General features: G+C 40.9%; 1 protein-coding gene across 2 annotated transcripts in view; it reads right to left on the bottom strand.

Moving 5' to 3' along the window:
- The window catches only part of EGFL6 (EGF like domain multiple 6), a 33,209-nt gene extending 9,948 nt beyond the window's left edge, over positions 1–23,261 (bottom strand). Inside the window, exons 1-8 of one of the 2 annotated variants that reach the window (XM_032100653.1) lie at positions 23,105–23,261; positions 19,042–19,151; positions 16,763–16,855; positions 13,868–13,987; positions 12,927–13,046; positions 12,104–12,238; positions 10,270–10,392; positions 3,143–3,469 (exon numbers count right to left, since the gene is read on the bottom strand). In XM_032100653.1, coding sequence (XP_031956544.1) covers positions 3,143–3,469; positions 10,270–10,392; positions 12,104–12,238; positions 12,927–13,046; positions 13,868–13,987; positions 16,763–16,855; positions 19,042–19,151; positions 23,105–23,172 — 1,096 coding nt within the window. In that variant the 5' untranslated portion in view covers positions 23,173–23,261. The remainder of the gene's footprint in view (positions 1–3,142; positions 3,470–10,269; positions 10,393–12,103; positions 12,239–12,926; positions 13,047–13,867; positions 13,988–16,762; positions 16,856–19,041; positions 19,152–23,104) is intronic. The other variant, XM_032100654.1, reaches the window with a different exon arrangement.
- Positions 23,262–23,555: the final 294 nt, after the last annotated feature.

The following is a 23,555-nucleotide window of genomic DNA, read 5'->3' as shown; positions in this document are numbered from 1 at the left end:
CACCAATCATCATGACAACAAAATATTTTTTGGATTTTCCTATGGACAAAGGATTTTCTCTGTGTGCCCTCAATCAAATTGAAATCTGGAAAATTAGTGCACTCCAAATAGAGTAGCACTGAGTACTCAACTGGAAGGCTGTATAATCCCCCCTTTGCAATTGCATTAGGTCATGTAGCCCAGTACAGGAGACCAAGTTCCCCTTGAATCACCAGGCAGATAGAGCAGAGCCTGTTGTCCTTTTAACCAAAACGCAGGGTGGCCTTACCCTAGGGGCAATATTCCTGGCAATCCTTCATGACCTGTCCAAGCAGGCTAAAAAAGACACCTGTTTTGATGTCTGAGTTACATCCAGCCAGCCAGCCAGCCAGCCAGCCAGCCAGCCCTCCCTCCCAGAAAGGCAGAAAGGGATAGAAGGGCTGACTTGGGGTTTAGTTTTTTTTAACAGGCTGCCGTGCCTCACAATTGAGGAAGCAGAAAAGGCCATAGTCCTTTATGGCACAAAATTCTGAATAAATATATCTATAACTAATAAGAGTATTATTTATAAATAATTTATTATTTACAGTAAATATTAATGGAACCTATTAGTAGTGTGCCCCTTAAAGTGCTAGATCAGCAATATACCCGCAATTCTGTCAAGAAATAAAAGCTTTTAACCCTACAGAAATCACAGTTGCAGGGGAACACACCCTTGCCAAGGGTAAACCTCCTTTCAGGTTCCACAAGCATTTTGCTGTTAATTAGTCAATCTTTTTGAGTCCTTCCCAGTCTAATCACATTCATATGACATATCTGGTCAATTCACACCACCCTCTTGGCACATGCAAGCTCCCCAGTAGCTTACCTTCATGAAGAAGCCCAAGTACCTGAGAACCTAATCTTAACAAACATCAACATATATATTGCAACTATCTTCTGCTCACCTTCTCCACAGTTTCTGCAAAATTATGGCCAGCTTTGGATTAATTAGCATGACTGGGAAGAGTTACGTCCTTCTTCAGGATAGTATTTTGGTGGAAATGTGTGGGACACATGGTTCTCTAAATGTAAACGTATGACCATCATAAGACCTGTGTTTTATTGCTTCTTGTGAGAGAACAGAGGCAAGTCACTTAATCCTTTGCCCTGGGACTCTCAAATGCATTTGGCAGTACCAGCATGGCAAGGATGAACCCCAAGGGTAGTTTACCATACAGTGGAAACTTCAACCCCAATTCTACATCAGCTCCTGCACCTGCTACCTCTTTTAGGTAAGTAATTTATGAAGGTATCCTCAGAAGAGGGAAGGGCCACTTCTTCAGAGGAAGTGGCACATGCTAGTCAGGAGTGAAAGGCTGAGTAAAGACATAGTCTAGGGCTTAGGTGTGGCTGGCTAGAGGGAGAGTGACATCCTGAGCATAGGATCCTTCACTGGGGAGACATGGCACCATTAGTCAGAAATTTGTCACCATTTCATATGGTTAAAAGCTGACAAACAGATGCATGCAGCTAGGAAGCAGCTGTTTTGCTTTTTTAGAAATATTACTGATTCCTGAATTGTGACGTTATGTGCCTACAGTACCAGAGAGAAATCCAAGCATCTTCCAGGATGCAGGTCTACACACACTATTTTCTAAACTACTTTGAAATTCTTGGTTGAAAACACAGAATGAATCACAGAATCATGTAGGTTGGAAGAGCCATTTTTAGTTTGCCTAGTCTGACTTCCTGATCAGGGGATTGCTCAATGCCCAGTTCAGTCATAGTATGAATATCTGCAAGGATAGGTCTTTCACAACCTCTCTGCATACCTGTCCCAAATTTTGTCCACCTTCATGGTGAAGTATTCTTTTCATTATATCTAATGAGAATTTTTTTTGTTCCAACTTGTATTCATCACTTCCTGTCCTATTGCTGTATATTTTCAAGAAAAGTCTGTCTATTCCTTCCCTGTAACCTTCCATTAAATAGCTGAAGACATCTATAAGGTCTCTTCTTAGCCCTCCCCTGTCAAAGCTGGAAAAAATAGTTGTCTCAGCCTCTCCTCATGTTGTCCAGGCCCCTGACCCTCGTGGAGCACTGCTAGACTCATGCCAGTGTGTCCTCATTTGTCTTGTAATGGGAAGTCCAAAACTTGCCTTTTACTGCAAAGCTTCCTCCTAAGCAGTCATCCCAAATCCATAATGTTGCATGAGGCTTTTCTCTCCCTTTCCATCTGCTTTTGTTGAGCTTCATAAAGTTCCTGTCAGTACTTCCACAGCCTGGCCAGATCTTAATAGCAGTGCTGCCCTTCAATGAATGGGTCATTCTCCACATTTTGGTATTGTCAGCAAACTTGAAACATGCCATTAGCACTCACTGTTAATATTTGCAGGAAGGGAGGAGATTGGTGAGCAAAGTCCTGACTTTGTTCTGTTTATCAGCTCCCTGGCATAATTTGAGGAAGCAATATTAGTCTATATCCTTTGCTTAAACTGAAACAGTCCAATTACCACTGAAAATAAAAAAAAAAGGGCAATTTTAGGAACATGCCTTTGGCAAAGAAGTTTGTATTCTCCAATGTATTAAGTGAATAATTACATTTTTTCTTGGCTGTCTTACACTATTACAATATTACAGACCATTTTTTCCAGAGGACTTTAAAATTATCTTTCCTTTAAAAAATACATACTTACCTGTCTTTCCAAGTTAAATAGCAATAAATTGAATGTTAACTTAATTTTTTTTTCATTTTTATTATTATAATTTTAATTGCTGTGGGATATTATTTATTATTTTTCCATACTTTGGAAAAGGGAAAACATAGTGAATGAACTATTGACAGTGTGTGTTTTTCATATTACATATTTTTGCCACTACCTTGAAGAATGTTTGACTGAGACAGCTGTACTAAACATCAATTATAATAATAGAGTTTCTTGGGTTGGAAGGGGCCTTAAAGATCATCTAGTTCCAATATGCTGTGCAATTTCTTGCTGTGTTTTTCAAAGTCTTCAAATGCATTTTCAAATGCATTAACTAGAACCTAACCATCCTATGATTCTATGATTCATTTTCTACAAGTAAATTCTGATAAAGTGTCTGTGTTTTGTGAGGATTTTTTTAGTATTTATATATGTTTACATTGAAGCCAGAGTTTTTAAAAAATAAAGAAACTTACAAAAGACATCTCCTCTAAGGCTTCGTTCATCAATTTGATTTTCAAAATCTTCCTTCTCCTCTTCATCTGACTCTTCTGCCTCCTCTTCTGCAGCAGCTTCAGTTTCTTTCTCTTCCTCACTGTAGCTCCCACCAAGACCAATACCACCTTCATAGTCCAGTAACTGCAAGTGGGTCTTAGAAGGTGGTGTCTCAGCTGCTTCTGGGATTGCATTCTTGATTGTTTCATGCTTTTTCACACTGCTTTTATGTGCAAGAAGTTTCTTAATTGTGTCCTTAGCTGTTCCAGGGATTCTTGCAATTTCCTTCACTGACTTTTCAGGGATAACTAGAACCAAGAAGAAAACAGAAAATATTAATCTAAGGAATCATTCAGCAATGGGACCATGGTGTTCTTTACAAGGTCCAGAGACCCATAGAATTAAACTCTCTACAACAAGATACAAGTTCAGTTCTGCACAGAACCTAACACACGACTTGCTCAGCTCTGTTGTATGGACAGCTCTGTCTGAGTTACAGTGAAAAGACCAAAGCAATCCTCTGTAATGATCTCTTTGGACTCTCATGTAACACAGGAGTGACACAGGTCATAGAGCCCCTTACTTAAATTATTTTTACACTGGAGCTTGGGTAAAAAACAAAAAAAAAATCCTGCTTCAATTTGTGGATTAAAATTGTCCATGGAGCTGGGATCCCCTGCACAACAACTGCAGCCTAAAAATAATGAGCATTTCTCTTGGCTATCTTTCATGAACTTCTCTGGCCTAATTTTCCTTCCATGGCAGGCTGAAAGCTACTGAAATGGAGGATATTTTGAGAAGACCTACATCAAGCTGCTCCATCATATTTCTTTTAGCTCTAAGGGATATTTAATTGTACGTGGTAAACACCACAATTCAGAGAAGCATCCAAGAATGCCAAATTATTACCATCTTGCAATTCCAAGATGGACTAGAACATAAGTGTAACATTTCCTGAGAATTTACCATTTTATGATTCCTCTTCAAAGTGAAATACTATAGCTTATAATTTTGGATAAAGTGGTATTACTTTAATTATTCTGGAATTAGCCTTTTGGATACTACTATCAAATGTTGTGCACAACCATGTCATAAACTACTCACAGCCTTCTGCAGTTTGAGTCCTTTATGTGAACTACCTAGGAAACAATGAAAGCTGAGCAGTTCCAGTGTGCTATAAAAAAGCTCTTTCATAGAGAGAGACTATTTTCATCAGTGCATCAGAATAGCCTCATATACTGCTTCCCATCTTTGATTCTCAATCAATATTGACGTTGCAGTACCTTCAGTCTTTTAGGATTAAAAATTATGGTGGAAGACAGCTGTTTTTATTTCCCTCTGCTTTTGCTGTCTAATGATCGTATTATCAGGGCAAGAATATGTTCCTATTCTCCTCACTTTGTATTTATGAAAGTTTTATAGTAGTACTTTGAGACAGATGGACTGGACTTGGAACCTTGGGTAGTACTATTTTCTCTGTGCTTCTTTTCATGGAGACACAGCACAAGAAAAAACACCACTTAATAGAATAGAACTGCAGTCTAGCAGGAAAAGGGAAAGTTCCCCACTCCTGGAAAATACAGTCCTATCACTGTGAATTTGTCACATTTTATTTATGGCAAGTGCGGCTACATGCTATTAGTATGTCAGGAACAGAATCAGACTCTTGGTGTGCTCACTGTAGCATCCAGGCGTTTTTGAGATTGCTGTTGGAGTAAATGTGCCAATAAAATAAAAGTCAGAATTGAGGATTTGTTCTTCCTTTCTTTTGGATAAAACTTGTAGGCTTGCTTGTCAAATACTTGGAAGTAAACTCTTTCCTAATACTCCACTAAGTATCCTCTGAAGGATGATGTCATGAAGGATGTAAGGTTCCCTGGGTCTAAACTCAGAATTCAGCAATAAAAATTAACAGGAAAGCTTAATTCCAAACAAATTTCCTCTTGACAATCAGTAACGAGAAACTTCACGCTTTTAATAAAGAGGCTATGGGGATTTTCAAGGCCACAGGACTGACTGCTCAGCAAACCTGAACATCTGCTTTTAGTTTCTGCTTTGAAGTTTTCCTCATGAAATGAAAAATTCTTACAGTTCAACATAATAACTCTGTGGTGTCAGAAAACCAATCTCCTTGTATGTGCAAAATTTAGCAGTGTGGAAAATCAACTGAAAGGAGTGAGAAAAATAGGGGGATGAAAAAGTATAAATTCCCATGTGCTTGCACACTCCAATCTGCTGCTGCACTATGAAAATCTCCATGCTTGTGGAGACAAAGAGACTCTAGACATTAAGCATATTTTAGGAGACAGCACTCGTCTCCTTCTAACCTGCATTCAGCTTTAGAGTAGCCAGAGGTGTGGATTTAAGGCTTTTTCTGTCTACCCATAAATTGCAGGAGGACTAATGCAATGTAAGGATACACCACCTTAAACTCAGTCTGTTCTTTTGAATCTGTGGATTCCAATCCAATGCCTGTGGACTTGCCTGAATGAGCAGCTCGCCTTCGCTGGCACTCTGGGGTTCTATAGCTGAGGCAGTGATTTTTCAGGACCCTTTACCTCAAGACATGTAGATAAATGCAGAGATGTTGGTCACAAACATTTGTGCATTTATCTGTCCATGTGACTGCAGAGAATTTTGGAAAGTGCAAAGAAATGTAGTGCATTCCACCCCAGCTCTTCCTTACATACCTTCAATCAGGAAGCATGCAGATTAATGCCCCCTGCTCATGCAGTTTCTATTTATTGCCCTAATATGAAAATATCTCAGTTTTCAAAGGTATCTTCTTTATTTGAATTAGAGAGAATTAAGGCAAGAAGTAGAACAACAAAGACAAATGGTGGCTGAGGGCTAAAAGTAAAACTTTTCTGTCATCAATTGCTATAGAAAATTATAAACTCACAGAAACTGATTGGTGTAGGATGTCTAATGACCAAGTTGTGAAAGTTGAGTTGAAAATTCACAGAGAGCATATGCCAACCTGTTGACTCTGTCCTGCACTGTGTAAAGGGAAGTGCTCAGGGGATGACACAGGAGAGGGACAGACTGATCTGTTTTCCTTCCCCACACCCTGTGACTGCAGCCAGTGCTGGCCCTGAACATACAGGGGATGCAGTAGGAGGCAGCTTGCTCTGCACTCCAGCAGGTACCCCACTACTTCCACCTTCACACCTCACAGTGTATTTAAAAACCTGCTGAGAGACAAGCCTAGCAGATTGGCTTACAAATCCTTTCATAGCTCCCTTTACAGCTTCTCTATATAAGAGTTGGAGCAGTGGCGGGGGAGACAGACAACCACTTACCATGTGTAGGTGGAGTCTGTAGATGTGAGTAAAGATTAGATTAGCATGACATACTTTCAGAAATCATTCTAAAAGTTATCAACCTCTTTTAGATTGTCTTAAGAGAGTCTGAAAGCTTTCATAGATACGTTAAAAAGACATATTCTGGGCTATTATTTTCTTCTAAACACCATGGAACATCATGTATGTATGTATTCATACTGTATTTCATTTCTAAAATTTTTACTGTCTTATTTAGGAAAGGATACTTTGAGAAATCAGGGCAGGTTTGTCATGCTGGACTGTGCTTAATACATGACTACACCAGCCAGCAAGGCATCCAGTAGGAAATGTGTGGTGACAAAGCCTAAGTGTTACTCACTAAAGGGTGACAGCAGTATTTGACTCCATACTGAATTGAATTTTAAGAATATCACCAGTGATATGACCAGAGTCGCTTCTGAAGCTTTGAAACTTTATTATGTCAAATCAAACCTTTCTCAGGACTGGCAAGTTAATAAGAAAGCAAAATCATATACGGGGTTTAAGGGTTACCCTATCACCAAGAATGAACAAGTAATACAATAGGCAGAGAGAGAGCCAGCATGAATTTTTATTGACATTTAGATACCCAGCAAAGCATAATGAAGAAGAGTAACCTCTGCCTCTAGCTGGGCAATAACAAGAGTGTCATTGTTGAGCTCCTTAGAGTGATGCCTGTAGACTTTAAGATAGTAATCCTTTTTCCTGTTATTTTGTAGGGCCAAAAAAGTGAAACAAAAATAGGTTCATTTTTTTCCCAGGAATCTTAATTGCTTATGGAACCTTGTGAAACTTTATTCTTAAATAAAAGCTGAAATGCACATAGAAGCATGTGGCAGGGGAAATGTGGGTTTTCAATGCACAATAGGAAATCAGGAAACACATGAACCTGAGAACAGCAGCAGATTGCAGCAAGATAGAGGCCAGATGTGGAAATGACTAGAACCCTTTTAGGGATCATTCAGATCAATCCATCTCTATGGATTCTCGAACAAAATGTGTGCTACAGACAGTTCAGAAATAGTCTCTAATGTTTCATACATACAGGACTGTTAAATGGCAGAAGGGTGCCTTAATAATCACAGTTCGTATTCATACCAGCAGCAGTGTTTGCAGCCTGATGTTTCAGCAGCTTTCTCCAAGGTAGTGTACTGACATACAAATTGAATGAAAGAATTTCCACCACCTTCTGTGCACAGCGAATTATATATTACCTCACTTATTAGGTTATTTGGTGGCATGAGGAGTTGTAGCCATAGGAGTTTCATTATAAACAATGTGCTTAGTTGTTCTCCTTTCATACTCCAAAAATTAAGTTATATATTAAAATGGTTTTCATTTTTTAAAAAAAGCAAATACTGCTTCCATGGTAGCCAGGTTTTTTTTGGTTTTTTTGTTTTTTTTATACTAGAGACAATTGCTATAAAGAACTAATGCTTCCCCGTGAAAACAGGATTCCAGCTCTGTGGGAAAAATTAGGTGGAGTACTGGAGACTTATTTAAGAAGCTTTTTGTTCATCTGCAGCACAAGCCCAGGCCCATCAGCTGGGAGCTGGAATGGACCACAGGAACTGTAGCCATTGTCACCAAAAGAGGTGTGAAGCCACAGCCTTCAGCCCCTAAATTCCCAAGACAATGTCCTCATCCCATTAAACCCAATAGCAAAATTTCTTTTGGCTGCAGGAAAAAGCCAAAGCTTTTCCACAACTGCCAAATGACATGGAGAACACTTAGTGTTTTCACTATAGGCTGGTACATCCAATTGTTTGTGTCACTGTTTGAAAAAACATTTTCCCCCATAGCAAGACATGTCCTGCCCCCATCAGTTACACTGGTCAGATGTTCTTGGGGATTGCAGTAAAAATCAACCATTGAAACATTCAGACCTAAAAGAGTCTCCTCCTTTTTCTTTTAAAAATAAGGTATACGTGTCAGAATTACCACCAGAGAAACCAGTCTCTATTTAGCACCACTGCATTTCAGGGTTCACCTACCACTGATTGTATTTTACTCTTCCTCTCTTGTTGTTTACGTCTTTCTAGCTGGACCCTCAGCTTAGGTCACCTTAGGCTGACCTCTGCCTATGGCTCTGACTGCTGTCATTATTGTGTGTTATTCTTCTATCCTCTCTTCTACTAAATCTCTTTTCCATTCAGTGTATTCTATTAAGTTTATGAATGGCATGGATCCTTCCTCTGCTAAACAACAAATGGACTTCGGTAACTGGAAATATGACATGAGGAAGTAGACAGAGGGCAAACTATGTAAGAGAAACACCAGTGAGAAGATAGGAATCATCTGACTTCAGAACCGATTTTTTCACAGGGCTAGACATCAAAAAATATCTCTCCACAAGTGAAAATATTTCTGTTATTCATCTTTAAGCAATCATTCTCGTTGAATTGTTTTTGCTTGACAAAGGAATATTTTATACATAGAGTTAGTCAACAAGAAAATTTCTCTGGAAATTTTTGCCTTCTCATTAAAAAGAAAAAGCCAAATAAATGAACAAAAAAACCCCAGACTATTTTGATCTGATGTATTTGTTTAACATTTCACCTGTGGTACATTTTGTTTTAACAAAACCATATAAACATATGTGACATATGTGTCATGTCAGTTTGCTTTGATATCCAGTCAAATGCATCCTTCCATTTCAGTGAACTACAGTGACGTATCACAAGGGATGTGTACTAGCAAGGAAACTGGCTCATAGGATTGAATTTGAGTGGAAGAATGTTCTAAACAGCTCTGCTGTGGTAATCTATGTCCATATCAAACTTTTCAGTATCAGTCAGATTTTTGTGTGTTTCTTTTTGCTTGTTAAAAGTCAACATTTTTTTACTGAAAGTTGAAACTTAAGAAAATGGTGCTCTCCTGTGCAGAGCCAAGAGTTGGACTAATGGGTCCCTTGCAACACAAAATATTCTGTGAAAATATTAATTTATCAATGTGTATTGTAATTTTCAATTACTATCACAATGGGAGTAGGAACATGAATAATAGAGGGACTCAGAGAACATCTGTGACATGAAGTATAATCATAATACATAGCTAATCAAGAATTACTTGAAAAGATTTATATATTATGTAGGCTTCATCTGCTGTAGACAAAAACTTTTAAAATGTTTGAGGAGGAGTCAAGTGTCCTCTTGAGGAAAACATCTTTAATGATGTTTCAGGAGAAACATCTGCCAGGTTTAATAAAGGTATAAATTAAAAGGTTCATTTTAAATATACAAGAACAGCCTTTCTTTCTTTCTTCTTGGAGGATCATATGCAGTTAAAGTGGGAAATGACATCTTTATAGGAGGTCTTCCATATTCAATAGACAAACAAAGGCAAAATTTTAAGTGAAAACAGTTTAACACAGAAGTCACAGCTTTCCTCCCTTTTCTCATTTTTTGCTAAGTTAGCCTGAAACTCTTCTGGGAGGGACTGCACAACCCTCCAAGGGGCTAACTTGGGAATTCATGGGAAAATCACAGGAGATTTTTAAAACTATTTTCTCTGTTTTTTCAAGACAAATTCACTTCTCTGTTCTGCTTGCAATTCCTAGAGATATTATGAGACTTGGAGACTTACAGGCAAAATTAATTTGAACAAGTGATACTTGTATTAATTATATTATGAGTCATACAATTAATATATTATTTTGTGGAGAGGTCTTGCTTGGTTGGTATTGCAGCACTGTTCAGCATGACATTTCTGAGAACATGCCTTGTAATGATCAGTCACTGGAGAAAAACAATACAGTACCATTCCTGACATCCAGTGGTACTCACCAGCACAATCAACTCCACTTCCTCGGTAGCCCTGTTTACATTTGCAGTGGAAGGACCCTTCGGTGTTGAGGCACTCTGCGTGGAGGTTACACCTGTGTGTATTTGTCACGCATTCATTTACATCTGGAGAAAGATATAAATGCTTCAGTGAAAACTGTGTTGAGACCCAAGGTTCATGACAGCCTGCTTGTGCCACCCATCTGTTTCCAGGTACTGTAAGCACTAATGTTAGACCATGACAGTGCAGTGACCCTCAGAAGCAGAATTCACACTAGGAGAGAATGCTTGGTGTCTGCTCCAAATGAACCGATGCTGGAATATGCATCCATGGAAAATGTAGAGCATCCCAGTAAAGACAAAGTGAATGCAGTGATTTTCTGACTGAGAAGAGGATTCAAACTATAGGTTGTACACAGACTTCTATTAACACAATGCACAAGGCACCAAGAGAATGTGTGACATCAATCAAAAAACCGTTCACCAAGTCTCTCATTCATTCATTCACTGTAGAAAGAATGTAATAGAAAGTTACCCTGAGCATGCCAAGATGTCAAGATCTTTAATCTATCTCTAACATTCCAGAAAACATATGATGCTGCATGAAACAAGGTATAATCAGGAAAATTCAGTAGAAAATACTACATTCGACTCGCAGAAAATTGTACAGGCACCAAGAGTATTTGATGTTTCTGATTTCTCCCACATGAAGGAGTCATGTTGGTGCACAAATGTTTGCACCACTTGCATTTTATCCAGAATGCATCATTTTTAGCAGCTGACAGGTCCTCTTGTATGTCAGCAAACAAACAAGTAGCAGGAAGACTGACTCAAAAGTCTGGTGTGTCTGAGAGTGAGATTTAGGTTTGCAAATAAAATCCTGACTGCTGAGGCCTTTCCAGTTTTTGCCCCATGCACACATATTGTATGAGAAAAGTAAATATTTTTTCCACTTTAAATCTCACAGGATTTGCAGACAACATGAAATGCAAACTTAAGTCTCCAAACCTGCCTTATGATCTCCCTCCCACCCCTCACTTCTAATATTCATTAAATATAAACAAATCACATTAATTGTCTTTTTTAATGCACTTATAGTAGTTCTAACCCTTCCAGGCCCTTGTGTAGTCAACAGCTTGAACAATACTCCCACAGCACCTGCTGCAGTAACTTATACTTGGCTGTCGTTCCAGCATTCAACTAATGGATTGAAACATGAGTAAGGGTGTTTTGACATTTGTTTTAACACCTGAGCATGTCAAGATAACTTTCTGCCTGTATTTATTTTTGTTAGGGAGAAATTTTGCCATGCAACAGAAATCCGAAAAGTAATTGAAACCTACTATTTTCATACTTTTTTACCCCCCAAGTTCTGTACTATCCATCCAAATAACTGTTTTTACTGAAGGCACTTAATTCACATTCCTCAATAATGACATGAAAAGAAGAAAAAAAAATATTGTGGGACTGCTTATTCATCCCAGTTTGAAAGCCAAGACAACAAAAAATGGTTCCTTAACTAAATCTTTACCAGAAATAGCTTTTTTTTTTTAAGCCAGCAGTTGCCAACTGGCAACAAACTCTTGCACAACTTGACTTGGTACAATGAGGCAATTTAAATTGTAAGTGCCAGTGATTCAGATTTTCGTAAGACTACAGAAGAAAAAACAGAGAAAAATTCAAAGTACCATCAAGAATATTTTTTGTGTGACATCTTTTACCCATTTCTGAGGCAGCATCCCCAGGACAGGCCAACATGCTTGAGGCAACAACAGGGAAGATGCACACTGTGGGAATAAAAAGAAGGAAGAGGGAGCATCCATGGGCTAACTCTTACCTACACAGCTGTAGCGGCCACTGGTGTATTTCAGTTCATAACCAAGCTGGCACTTGCAGTAGAAGCTTCCAAATGTGTTGACGCATCTGCGGTTGTAAGAGCAGACAGCTTTGCCAGTGGAGCATTCATCAATGTCTGCAGCAGGAGAAGGGATGCTGGTCAGATCCACGAGAAGGTAAAATGGGAAAGAAAGAACTTGCTGGGATTTGCATGGGAGTGGTTTGGTTTTTATCACAAATAAGCTTAATAAGTAAGTCCTATAATTTCACACTTGGTGGTGGCTTTCGCACGTGTTCTTATAAGTGAAGCAGTAAAATGTGAACTAACTTTATGGAAGAGCACAGTACCAAGTATTATAAGCAATGCTTTCTTCATCACAAGAAACTCACAGGTAATGTTAAGGCTTCTAGAGAAAGATCGAGAAGTTTGTATTGTGGGTCATCACAATAAAAGAAAGCCCCATCCAAACAAAATGCCCAAATCCTATAACACATTATGCCAGCAGGGCAGCTTCCTGCAGGCAAAGCACTGTATTTAATGGCCTCATAGCAATAGGCAGAAACTGAGTCTGCTGATGACTCTAAATCATGTCAAAATTTTGAATTATGTACTGGGGATGAGACTTATTTGAAGAACTACATGGCCAATATTACAAGAAAAATTATTTTAAAAAAAGCATGAAAACTTTACATCACACTGAGAATAACATGAAGCACTATTTAAGCCAGCAAGGAGGGTTAAGTACTTCCTAACCTTTCCCCAGAATCTTATGGCTTCGGGGATCCTGCACAAAAGAAGCTGAGAGTGAGCTCTCTAACCATACCAATGCATGTCCTTCCATTTGGTCCCAGCTGAAGGCCACCTGATGGACAGAGACACTGCACCTGCCCTTTGACTTCTTCACATCCATATTGGCAATTCACCATGGCACATGTCCTAGAACCTAAAAACAGGATTTAAAATAACAAGAGAGCAAAATTCTAGGCTGGAATCACACACTAATTTTAAGTTAGATATGGATGAACACAGAAATTAATTAGAACAACAAAATTTAATTCATTATAAATAAAGCTATTCATACATTAACATATTAAAAATTCAGGAAACTATGAGATATTTTCTACAAACAAAACTCTGTCACTGAAAAACTAGAAGCTTCCTCAGGTCTGAAAAATCAGGTTGGCTTAAAAAGCAGAATGCTTTCCATTTCATGCTGGCTTAAAACACAGAAGATAGGTAGAAATACCTATTTTTACAACAAGCTTAGATAAGCCTTAGATCACACAAGAAATGTTTGCAAGAACAGTTTTCATCAACTGTGGAAAGCATATCAACGCAGATAAAATAAATCAATTGTGGAGCACAGAAAGGTAAAGCAAGGAATAATGGCATGAAATTCAGCGCAGTAAAAAGTAATCTGTATTGGTGCTTTGCTTGAATACATTCAGTCATCCTTATTCAACAGATGAACTGGCAGGACTACACACCGAGATCCTACTAGCTGTTCCTCATCTGAATAAACACTATCAAAGACTTTTATCAGGACAAAAACACCTCTGAACACCAAAATATAAGTATGACCTGTTTACTCTACCCAGGAACTACCAAGTAGGAAGTCTCTTTCAGCTGTGACAGTACCAGAGAACTGGGGCAAAGACCCTATCCCGAATAAACTAAATCTGTTCAGCACAAGAAGAAAATCTGCTGGGATTAAATGTGATTAGATTCTTTGGGTGTGCCTGTTCCATCAGCTCTGTTACTTACTTGCACATGTGCCATCTGGCATGAGCATGTACCCGTTGAGACAATAGCACTTGTAGCTGCCGTGTGTGTTCATACATCTGTGCTCACAGGGACGTGGCTTCAGTCCACATTCGTTCAGATCTGCAGAAGTCATTGGAACTGACTGAGTGCTGGGCTTTTATACATATATTCATGCATATAGGTGGATAATGGTGCCTAATGTGTTGAGTTCCCCAGAGTAAAATCGTCTGGATGGAAAATGAGCCAGCCCCTTGCAAGATGAGAGTTTAGCAGACCATCTGGCTGAAAGACTGCTAGTAAAACCAACATACACAGACTTCTACACTTGAAAAATTAATGCAAACTCTGGCCACATCTGGCCGCTTGTTAGGACGAAGTGGAGGGGTGGAGAGAATTGTAGCTAATCTCTTTTTGGGAGTTATTTTTCTGGGTTTCTCTGATTATAGTCCTCCAGTTGACCTCTGTACTAGAAAGGCAAAAACATGAGACTGAGAACAGCAAAACAGTTTGAGATAAAGTGAAACAAAGATTTTTACTTTAATTTTTCTGAGCTACACACTGGCACCAAGGTTATCAATAGCAGAAATGAAATACAATATATGATAATAATTACGTGACTTTAAAAGGACCAATCTCAAAAATCTCAAAATCCTGAGAATAAAACATCCTAAATCCTTCTCAAAATCCAAGATTTAAAGACTTTTCAGAAACTAAATCAATTTCAAATTCCCAACATCTATCCTTCGCAGGGAGAAAAAGAATTCTAAACCGTTTAATTTGTGAGGTATAGGGTGAGCAGTGCTGACCATGATATTTGGCCTATGACAAGGGGACAACAGCTGTGTTTTTGGCTTCCATGAACTGACATCTCTACTTGTAGTGATTTGTAAGCAGACAGAACTCATTTACAGAATGCACCAGTACACGCAGCCTATTCAATATGTGTTTAACAGCACATATGACCGATAACATAATTTCAGTAAAGATGCAGCTCTCCAGGCAAGCACTGAGCAGCTCCATTTCTAACGGGAAAAGCATCTGCTCTTGTGTCACACCCTGCAGACCACAGGAAAAAAACCTCCAGGCCATTCAAAGCATAAACTTTGTGGAGGTGCACAAGTGTTTGTTACAGCTCAGTCCAGGGAAGAGAGAGGGCTGCATTCTATTATTTAAACATAGGGTATGTTTGAAAAAGGACAACCTATCTGCTTGCAAATCACACTGGATTTTTGTGCTAGTGTGACTCCATTAAATAACTAAGACTCTCTTAACAAAAAAACTAGAGAGCAAACTGGAGAACAAAAGTTATTCCACTTAGACAATACATTTTCAAAAGTGCTTATCTGCACCTATCTCTCACAATGCACAGATAGCATATACAGCTCCAAAAAAGAACCTATGGAGATAAGACTAATTTAGCTCAGACTTGGTGGCAGACTAATACAGTCCCCTTATCTCTGTTATTTTAGTTAGCTCGTGTTGAGCTTGCTCAGCGGGACATTCTGCTGTAAGGACAGACCAAGGCTACATCTGCCAGTAAATTAAAAGTGGTTATTAGCACTCCTGGCTGATGGAACAAACAGCTCTTGGACACTTCTGGCCTGTGCCAGCCACCACTTCACTGAAAAAATCCTGGCCATGCTTCAGAAGAAAAGCCCAGGAGCTAATAGGGAATTTGCATGTGTAGGTTTGTGCAGTGCTTCCTCCAAGCCTCCGTCTCTGAACCTACTGAAGTGCACAGAACTGATGTGACTGCCTATGGAGAGCATGTCAAATGCATGTGGAGTTACTGCACAGAAAACACCTAAAAGCTGGGGGCTTCTTTGTTGCGTTTTAGTAACATTTAGGCTGCCAAATAATTTTTGAGGTTAAACTTCTGGGTTTAGGGGCTGAAGTTGTAAGTGGTATCTACGTATCTGTTATATTTAAACACAGCTGCTGTTTCCCTTTCCTCTCTAGTGGTTCTGAGGAATAAACTTCTTTCCCTGTGAGAAACATCAAAAGTGCAAAAGATGGATTTTTCCAAAATACTTAATAGTACATCTTTAGGGTATATTGTTTGAAGGATACTGTGTAATAGATGGGCTGTTTTGACTATAAAAAAATGTGTTTAGCATGTCAATGCAATAGTTTCAAGCAAAGTCTACAGGATCTTAGGAAGCTAGCAAGGACAGACCTAGTCATTTGTGTGGCCTTTATGTCATGCTTCCATCATAGCACCTACAGTTCACTCATCTGCACTGCAGTAGGATGGCCTCTCCATGCAGTGACCTCCTCCCTTCATCTGATCCAAAACAGGGGTCTCATATTTTGGAACAGGAGAAAAAAAGCCGAGTTCTTACCAAAGTATTAACTGAAATATTTCCATGTTGAATTCCAAGTTTATGGAGGGAAAATGGTGCATTTAAAGTTTCTTAAAATGCAATTTTAAGGACTACCAATGGTGGTTCTCAGAAATACCATCAGCATAGACAAACCACCCGGGCAGCTTGATAAACTACATGTCTAGCATACAACTGCATGTTTTTCTGATTAGAAGATTAGTTTAAAAATAAACATGGGTTGCTAGTTAAGAAAATAACATGAGTTGTGGAACTGACTCCCATCTCTTCTGGTACTTTCCTATATAGTTTTTCTGTGTCTGACTATAAACATGCCAGTTTGCACTTGTCATCAGCCCATAAGAGATACACAATATAGGTTCAAACTTTTGTTTGCTGAAGGAGGCTTAGTGCTTGCCTGGGATGCCTGAGATGCAAAAGCCTAAAATTCTTAAGTTCTTCTAGGTAAACAAGAAAATATCCTGGTTTACTATTTTGGAAGATGACACAATCCATAGTACAAGATAAGGAAATGGAAAACCAGCAGTCTCCTTTCTGAAGCATATGCACAAACCTTGATTACAGATTTTCCCTGTGAACCCAGGGAAACATTTGCATTTGTTTGGTCCCATGCACTCGCCATACTTGCAGCCATGTCCACAGGTAGCTGGTGGAGTCAGGCAGAGAAAGAAGAGAGAAAAATAAGAAGTTAAAAATATTCTATTGGAGAACTTTTGCCCTGCTTAGTTGCCTAAAAACTTTTGAACACGTTCAGCATCCTCCATACCTCTCCCTCTGGTCTGAGCATGGTAACTACTGATTAGCACTTTATTCGGGCTTAAGAATAGTGGCGCTAACAAAAATTACAAGAACTTGGTTTTTTCCAGGTTTATAAAGACAAAAGGTCTCTCCCTCATATTTTTTTTTCTGCAATGCTTACAACTCACATTTAGTTTCATACTCTTGCCTTTTTCCTTTTTTTAAGAAGCCTATGTGGGAAGCAGCTGGCCAACAGCTTGAATTGCTATGCTTGGCATCTGGAGCAGAAAAGAGGTAACAGCACTCTCCTAGAGCCAAAGGAGACACATAATCCTACAGCAGTTTTACGGTCTTGGATCTCCCCAGTTACAGCTGAGGAACGTGTCTATCCCATGGTGGAACATCCAGAGCACATCTGTCATCAGACAACTGTCCTTACCACACATCCCAGTAAGTATAATTGCATCAGGTTTACAATAATTTGAGAGGGCTACATTTAACCTGGATGCATTAAAAAGCAACTCTAAACCCTCTGGATCATCAATCAGAAATTAAATGCTGAGTTTTATAAGCCTCAAGGCTCCTGAAATCATTATGATTTTCAGCATGGTGGTTATTCTGGAAGAGCAAACCAAACATGCATTTAAATCAGGACTAGCTCTGGAGAAACAGTGAAAGAGTGTGCACCAGGATGTGAATCTCAATTCCTTATTAGTTAAGCTGATCTGCAAACTATAGGAAAATTTAGTTAGCATATAGTAAAATTAATGTTAACATTCATTTTTCTGACTTCAAGTATCTTCCCTCTATTAACAGATGCATTCAGATGTACCAAAGGTACTAACTCTGTAGATTGAGGCATTTTTCAACACTTCTTCCATCCCTGAATACAGCGTGGCACACTGCAAGACCAGCTTGTTCCCCTGGGATCCCAAGGATTCCTGCTTGGGATGTTCTCCCATAGGATGGACACATTCCTCTGCTATAACTGAGGAGATGCAAGACAGCCAAAGACCAGCTTGCAATGTTATAGCACTGAAGCAGAGAAAAACACCACATCTGGATTTACAATGCAGAATTACATTAGAGGTGGTTTAAAGTGATTTTCCAAAGAAGAGTCTTCAAATTTTATGAAAACCTATCGCTTTAAAAAAAGACAACCTACTTCACTGGCTGATCAAAGTTACATTTGCCAGTTGTCCCTCCAGGTATTAATTTGCATCAAAACTAAAGTGTGATTAAGCAATGCAAGAAATACTACAATAAACCCTTTTTCCTTTTCTAAAATGGCATATAATGTATACAGAGCAGAGACATTTTAGCATCTTTCCCTTTTAGTATACGGGTATTCAGCAATTAATAATCTTAAGCCTCTAGACAAATTCACTAGATATAAAAGGCCAAACTCTCTGGGACAACAGGTGCAACATCTGAAAAAGATTTCTAAAACATGTATTTTATGATTTTATTGTGTTTTGCCCAAGTAAAATTGGACAGAGAGATTCCACACTGCATTCTCCTTGGGATATGTAGACCTTTTACAAATTAGAAGTGTCTTAAGAGTCATTGCCCTTCATTAAGCAAACGATCCACAGACCAGAACTCTAGCTGGCTACTCAAGCTCAAGTCAGGGGCACTTATTGCTTGAGTTTTATTTATATTTTTAGAAAGTTAAAACCTTCTGGTTCTCAGAGGCTGCATACTCTGAAGATAAAGGATACCAACTGATATGAAATCATTTTAGGGGTCCTTATATGGCATCAGAAAACACTGCATTTGTGGTATGTACTCAACAGCTGTAACAGTATAACCCCTGACCAGGGCTGTGCAGGAGGTTAGAACAGATGGTGCCTTCTGGATCTAAGAATTTCTGAACATGCAAGTTATGGATTGGTGCTATTTACCCAAAGATCTGCTCTTTTTTTAGAGGAGATGGTCTCTCAAGCATGTTTTATTCACTCTCTCATAGAGTTAGAAGATTTCACTCCTCAGAAGTTTTCTTTCTGTACCTTCTGGCAGACATGTAAGAAACCTTCCTTTATTAGTACCAGGTATGCAGCCACAGAGAGGAAACAAGCAGAAAGTTAATGTTACCTTCACAGTGGCCCTTGTTCTTTCTCCAGCCAGGACAGCAGTCCAACCTGGAACCGTAGCGACACACCCCAGGCTGGCTTACAGCCCCCAGCTGCCCATGAGCTCTTGAGCTGCGTAAGGAAGGAAAAACACTAGCTCCCTCAGGAAAATGCACTAGTCCATTCCTCTGTACACCCTGTTGTACATTTCCCTTACGTTTTATCCACTGTCAGGCATTCTCATTTCACCAAACCTAGGGCAGTGCTCCTAGACAGGAATGCAAACTTGCATTTGATCAGAGAAACAGGGATGATGGAAATGTTTCACCTGCAATAAATTAACTATGCAAGGTAAACCATTTCTAATGAGAAACATGGCACAGGCAAAAAATACAGCCAGCTCACTTGCTAGAATGAGTCATTTTAATATCAGTGAAGTCAATGGGGCTGCCTCAGTTTGTGTCACATGAACAATTGGATGGAATATATGATGCCATAACTGACAGCACTATTGCCTCAGATGATGAAAGACTGATTCTACAGAAAACCATGTTGTGAACATCAGTCATCCCCATAAAAGCTAGTGACTTGCAGGCTCATAGCATGCTCATACATGCAAAGTGATTGCATAAGTTCACATAGTCCCAAGCATTCTGGTTGCCTGAGACTCCCTGACCATACAAATTAATGTCCATTTCACCTGCCAATAAGTCCAGGGAGTTCAAAGTCATTGTGCAGATCAACAGCTACAAGAGTTGGAAAACCTGCTATGTTAATTGCCAAAATTATAAATCAGATGGAAATCCACCACTGTGTAAATCTTCTAGATCTCCTCTGTGCTTCTGTGAGTGATGTGGCTTTAGTTTTATTCTGCCTCTGCTTGCTGTTACTTAAGTTGTCCATTACCACAGCCTGTCCCCTTTATGAAATTCTTTCCTTTATCCAAAATCCTCTGTCCCCATTGCTTTATCCAAGCCATAATTTAAAATGCATTTTCTTCAAAGAGTCCAAAGTGTTGTTTTTGACCCTGAAAATACCTTTTTGGTGAGAGCTTTATAGTAAGTGATTTGGGGTACTGAAGGGGGCAACACACTGCAACAAAAATCTCATGATGGAAAAAAATGGTGGAAAAAAGTAATCTGGCATGAACTTTTGCATTTTTTAGTCTGAGGCACAAAAAAGGTATTACTTTATCACATTACAGAAGTGCTTTGCATGTATCCTCCTGTGCTTATCTGTAACAGTTGCACTCACATCAAAACAGTTCCTTCAAACATCACTGAGGCAAACTAGTAGAACACATATACGCATACACTTCAAAGATACAAGATGTTACTCCGTTGTATCATCAGAAAGAGAAGGGAGTTCAGAGGAAATGCATAAGCTTATGTATCTGAGATGCTCTAAACAAAGAGATGGTCTTCATGTCACCTGGCAAGTGAAAAAGCTTCACTGTTGGAATAAATTGCTCTGAAGCCACCCAACCTTTGCCATCAACCCAGTGATGCAGTTTACAGCAGTACATGTACTCGTACATGTACATCTTCAGACAGGTGAAAAAGTGTACTGAACAGCTATAACTCCTCTGTGCATGTCTGTGACAAATCAGCATCCTACCTCTGCATCTACAGACAATAAAAGAACCTTTTTCCATTTTGTTATCCAAATGCCACTGGCTTGCATCACTGCCAAGTATACAAGTTAAAGAACATATGTTCTGCTTGCAGATGAGAAAGTGGCCTTGAATTCACCTGGGTAGTAAATGTACATTCTGCTTACATCCCAGAAAATCCCCTTGGATGCATCTGGATAGTGCCATGACTCCCCTGGAAGGTTAAAATGCCTAAAGCCTGGAGAAAAAAAGATCTCATTCCTTTCCAAAAGGTGCTCATTTTCACAGGAAAAACTTACTCAGTTATATTTTATTTAATAATTCACCTTAAAATCAAGAAAACAATGTCTTTATAAAGTATACAATATCTCTCAAGATTTCAGTATAAACTTTCCTTAAAACTGGGAAATGTTCCATAAATCTGCAAATTAAATTAACATAACTGAACTCTATAGATATTGCCCTAGACATGGTCTTTCACTTGTTCTGACTTCCACAACAAGCATCAAGATAAAACTTACCTTTGGCAGAGGGAAAGATCAACTAGATTCCAAAATCTGGGAGGAAAATCAGTTTTGCCAGGTTAGTCCCTCTCACACACGAAGAAACAACACCCATCAGCTTAGCTATTTCTATCAGGAGTTCAGCATTTTTTGAAGAAGAAAGAAATTTAGAAAGAGGAGATTCTTTCAGGCAGGGAGACCCTTTCTGGGAGAATGTCACATGAACCCTCCTGGATATTGGGGAAGAACTAACGTAGACTGGAGGCACAGGGCACTTCTGATGCCTCCTTGTCTTATGTTCCTGTAGGATTTCAGAGGGACTACCTAAAGTACCTGAGTGAGATGGCTGGGCTTGTCACTGTCTGCTCAGTGTGCAAAAAATTCCTGGCCTTGAAGAACCTGCAGCCAAAATATGTGACCGAAGAAGAAAGGCAAGAGAAGGCACACACTGCAGGTCGGATCACAGCGCAGGTCAGTGGAAGAGTGGTGACTGAAGAACTCTGTCCTTTGAGAGGCAGCACCAAGTGGCTACTTAGCAGTCCAGGGTGCCCAGGTGGGAGGGAAGTAATTGGTTTTATGTGGCTGTGGTATTGCTGACAGCACTATGTGACATCTAGCAAAGCACAGTGAAGATGAATAGTAACCACAACAACCCAGGGCCGCCTGAGTTTGAGGTGTCTGAAAGAAAGAGCTGGCTGCATTAGCTGTCACAGGATTGCTGTGAGCCATTAGCACCATTTTAAACTAAGTGGGACTAAGTTTCACTGCTGCTATAACATGTATTGCTGTTGTGGTTTAGGAATGGTATTCCTCAGTTTAGTCCCCCCACCAAGACTCTCCACCAACCACTTGCCACCCTCTCTTGCTCCCCCAATTTCCCCTCACCCTTCCCCTTGCAGCAGGATGGAGTTGAGAACTGGGGGCACAATAGGCAAAGATTGCAGATTGAGGTAAGAACAATTTACTGAAAACAGCAAAGAGATAAGGAAATGAACAGTAACAGCAACAATGCTGACAGAAGGTAGAAGAAAAGAAACATTTCATACGAAAATACCCCAGTGATAGACCGGACAGGCTCCCTCCACCACGTTTTGTTGACTGGAAGGAACCCCTTCTTCCCAGAAAAGAGTTCTTTTTCCCCACCCCCAACAATGGTGTGAGATGGTATAGACATAACAAATGTGTTTTCTCTAAGATATAAGAGCAGGTCTGGAGTTCATGAACTTCCAGTTCCTGAGGAGCTGACCACTCAAATAGCCTCACACGTGCTGGAACAGCACACTGCAACTTGTTGATGACAAAAGTTTCCATTCACAAATCTGATACTAAAGAAATAAACCACACAACATCTTGAAGGCTTCATATGCAGTTGCTGCGAATTCTCCTTTTATGAGCCATTTCCTTGCCGCAGCACTTCTGCTTCTGGAGAACTGGGAGAGGGAACACTGGAATGCCTTGGTCTGGAGTAAGTGGTTTTACTGATCCTCTCAAAATCTCATTCTGTTTCCAGAGTATACCTGTCTCCCTAGAACCCAACACCTGTGATGACCGGCTGCTTGTGAAGGGCCCGTTTGTGCTGGCAGACCAAGAACTGGAGGCGCCCACACCTTTCCACAGATGGTGCAGCTGTTCCCCCAGTTTGGACCGTCACTGAAGCTGCCGCCTTTCCCAGAGCACGAGTCCCCAGCTCTGGTGCGAGTACCTCGGGCAAGCGGCTCACGCCCGCTGGAGCCCCCGAACCGGGCCGGCGCCGTTCAGCACCACGGCCCGGGGGACCGGCCCCCGGCGGGGCGAGCCCCGCGGACCCGGGCGCGGGAGGGACCGCGGGCACCCCGCGCACGGCGGGGAGCGCCCGACACCCGCGGGGCCGCCGGGCGGACAGCGGCCCCCAGCCCCGGGAGGCCGGAGCCGCCGGGAGCGGGGCGGCGGTGCCGGGTCCTTCCCGCCCCCCCGCCCGCGTCCCCGCTCACCTGCCCGCGGCGGCCAGCCCGGCGGCGAGCAGCGCGGCGAGCAGGGTGCTCCCGGGCGCCGGCACCATCGCCCGGCCGCGGGCGGGCAGGCGGCCCCGGCGCTGTCTGGCTGTCCCTCGGGCTGTCCCTCGGGCTGTCCCTCGGCGGGGCGGCCGCAGCGCCGGAGCGCGGGCGGGCGGCGGGACGGGGCCGTATAACCGGGCGGGGCGGGGCGGACCCGCCTCCGGCAGCGCTCCCCCGCGCCTTGAGCCGGGGCGGAGAGGGGCGGGTGGTCCCGGGCGGAGCAGGGCGGGCTGCCCCGCAGCCGGGCATGGAGCCACGGTGATGCTCCCCCGGGGAAAGCCGTGTCACTCCGGCGGGCGGTACGAAGCCCGGCCCCGAGCCGAGACCGGCCGCTGGTGGAGGTGTACCCCCTGCCACAGCCGCGGGCTCTGCCTCCGGAGGCACCCGC

This window comes from Corvus moneduloides, chromosome 2 (assembly GCF_009650955.1).
Source record: "Corvus moneduloides isolate bCorMon1 chromosome 2, bCorMon1.pri, whole genome shotgun sequence".
NCBI classification, from domain to species: Eukaryota; Metazoa; Chordata; class Aves; order Passeriformes; family Corvidae; genus Corvus; species Corvus moneduloides.
This window is presented reverse-complemented; position numbering and strand designations above follow the sequence as displayed.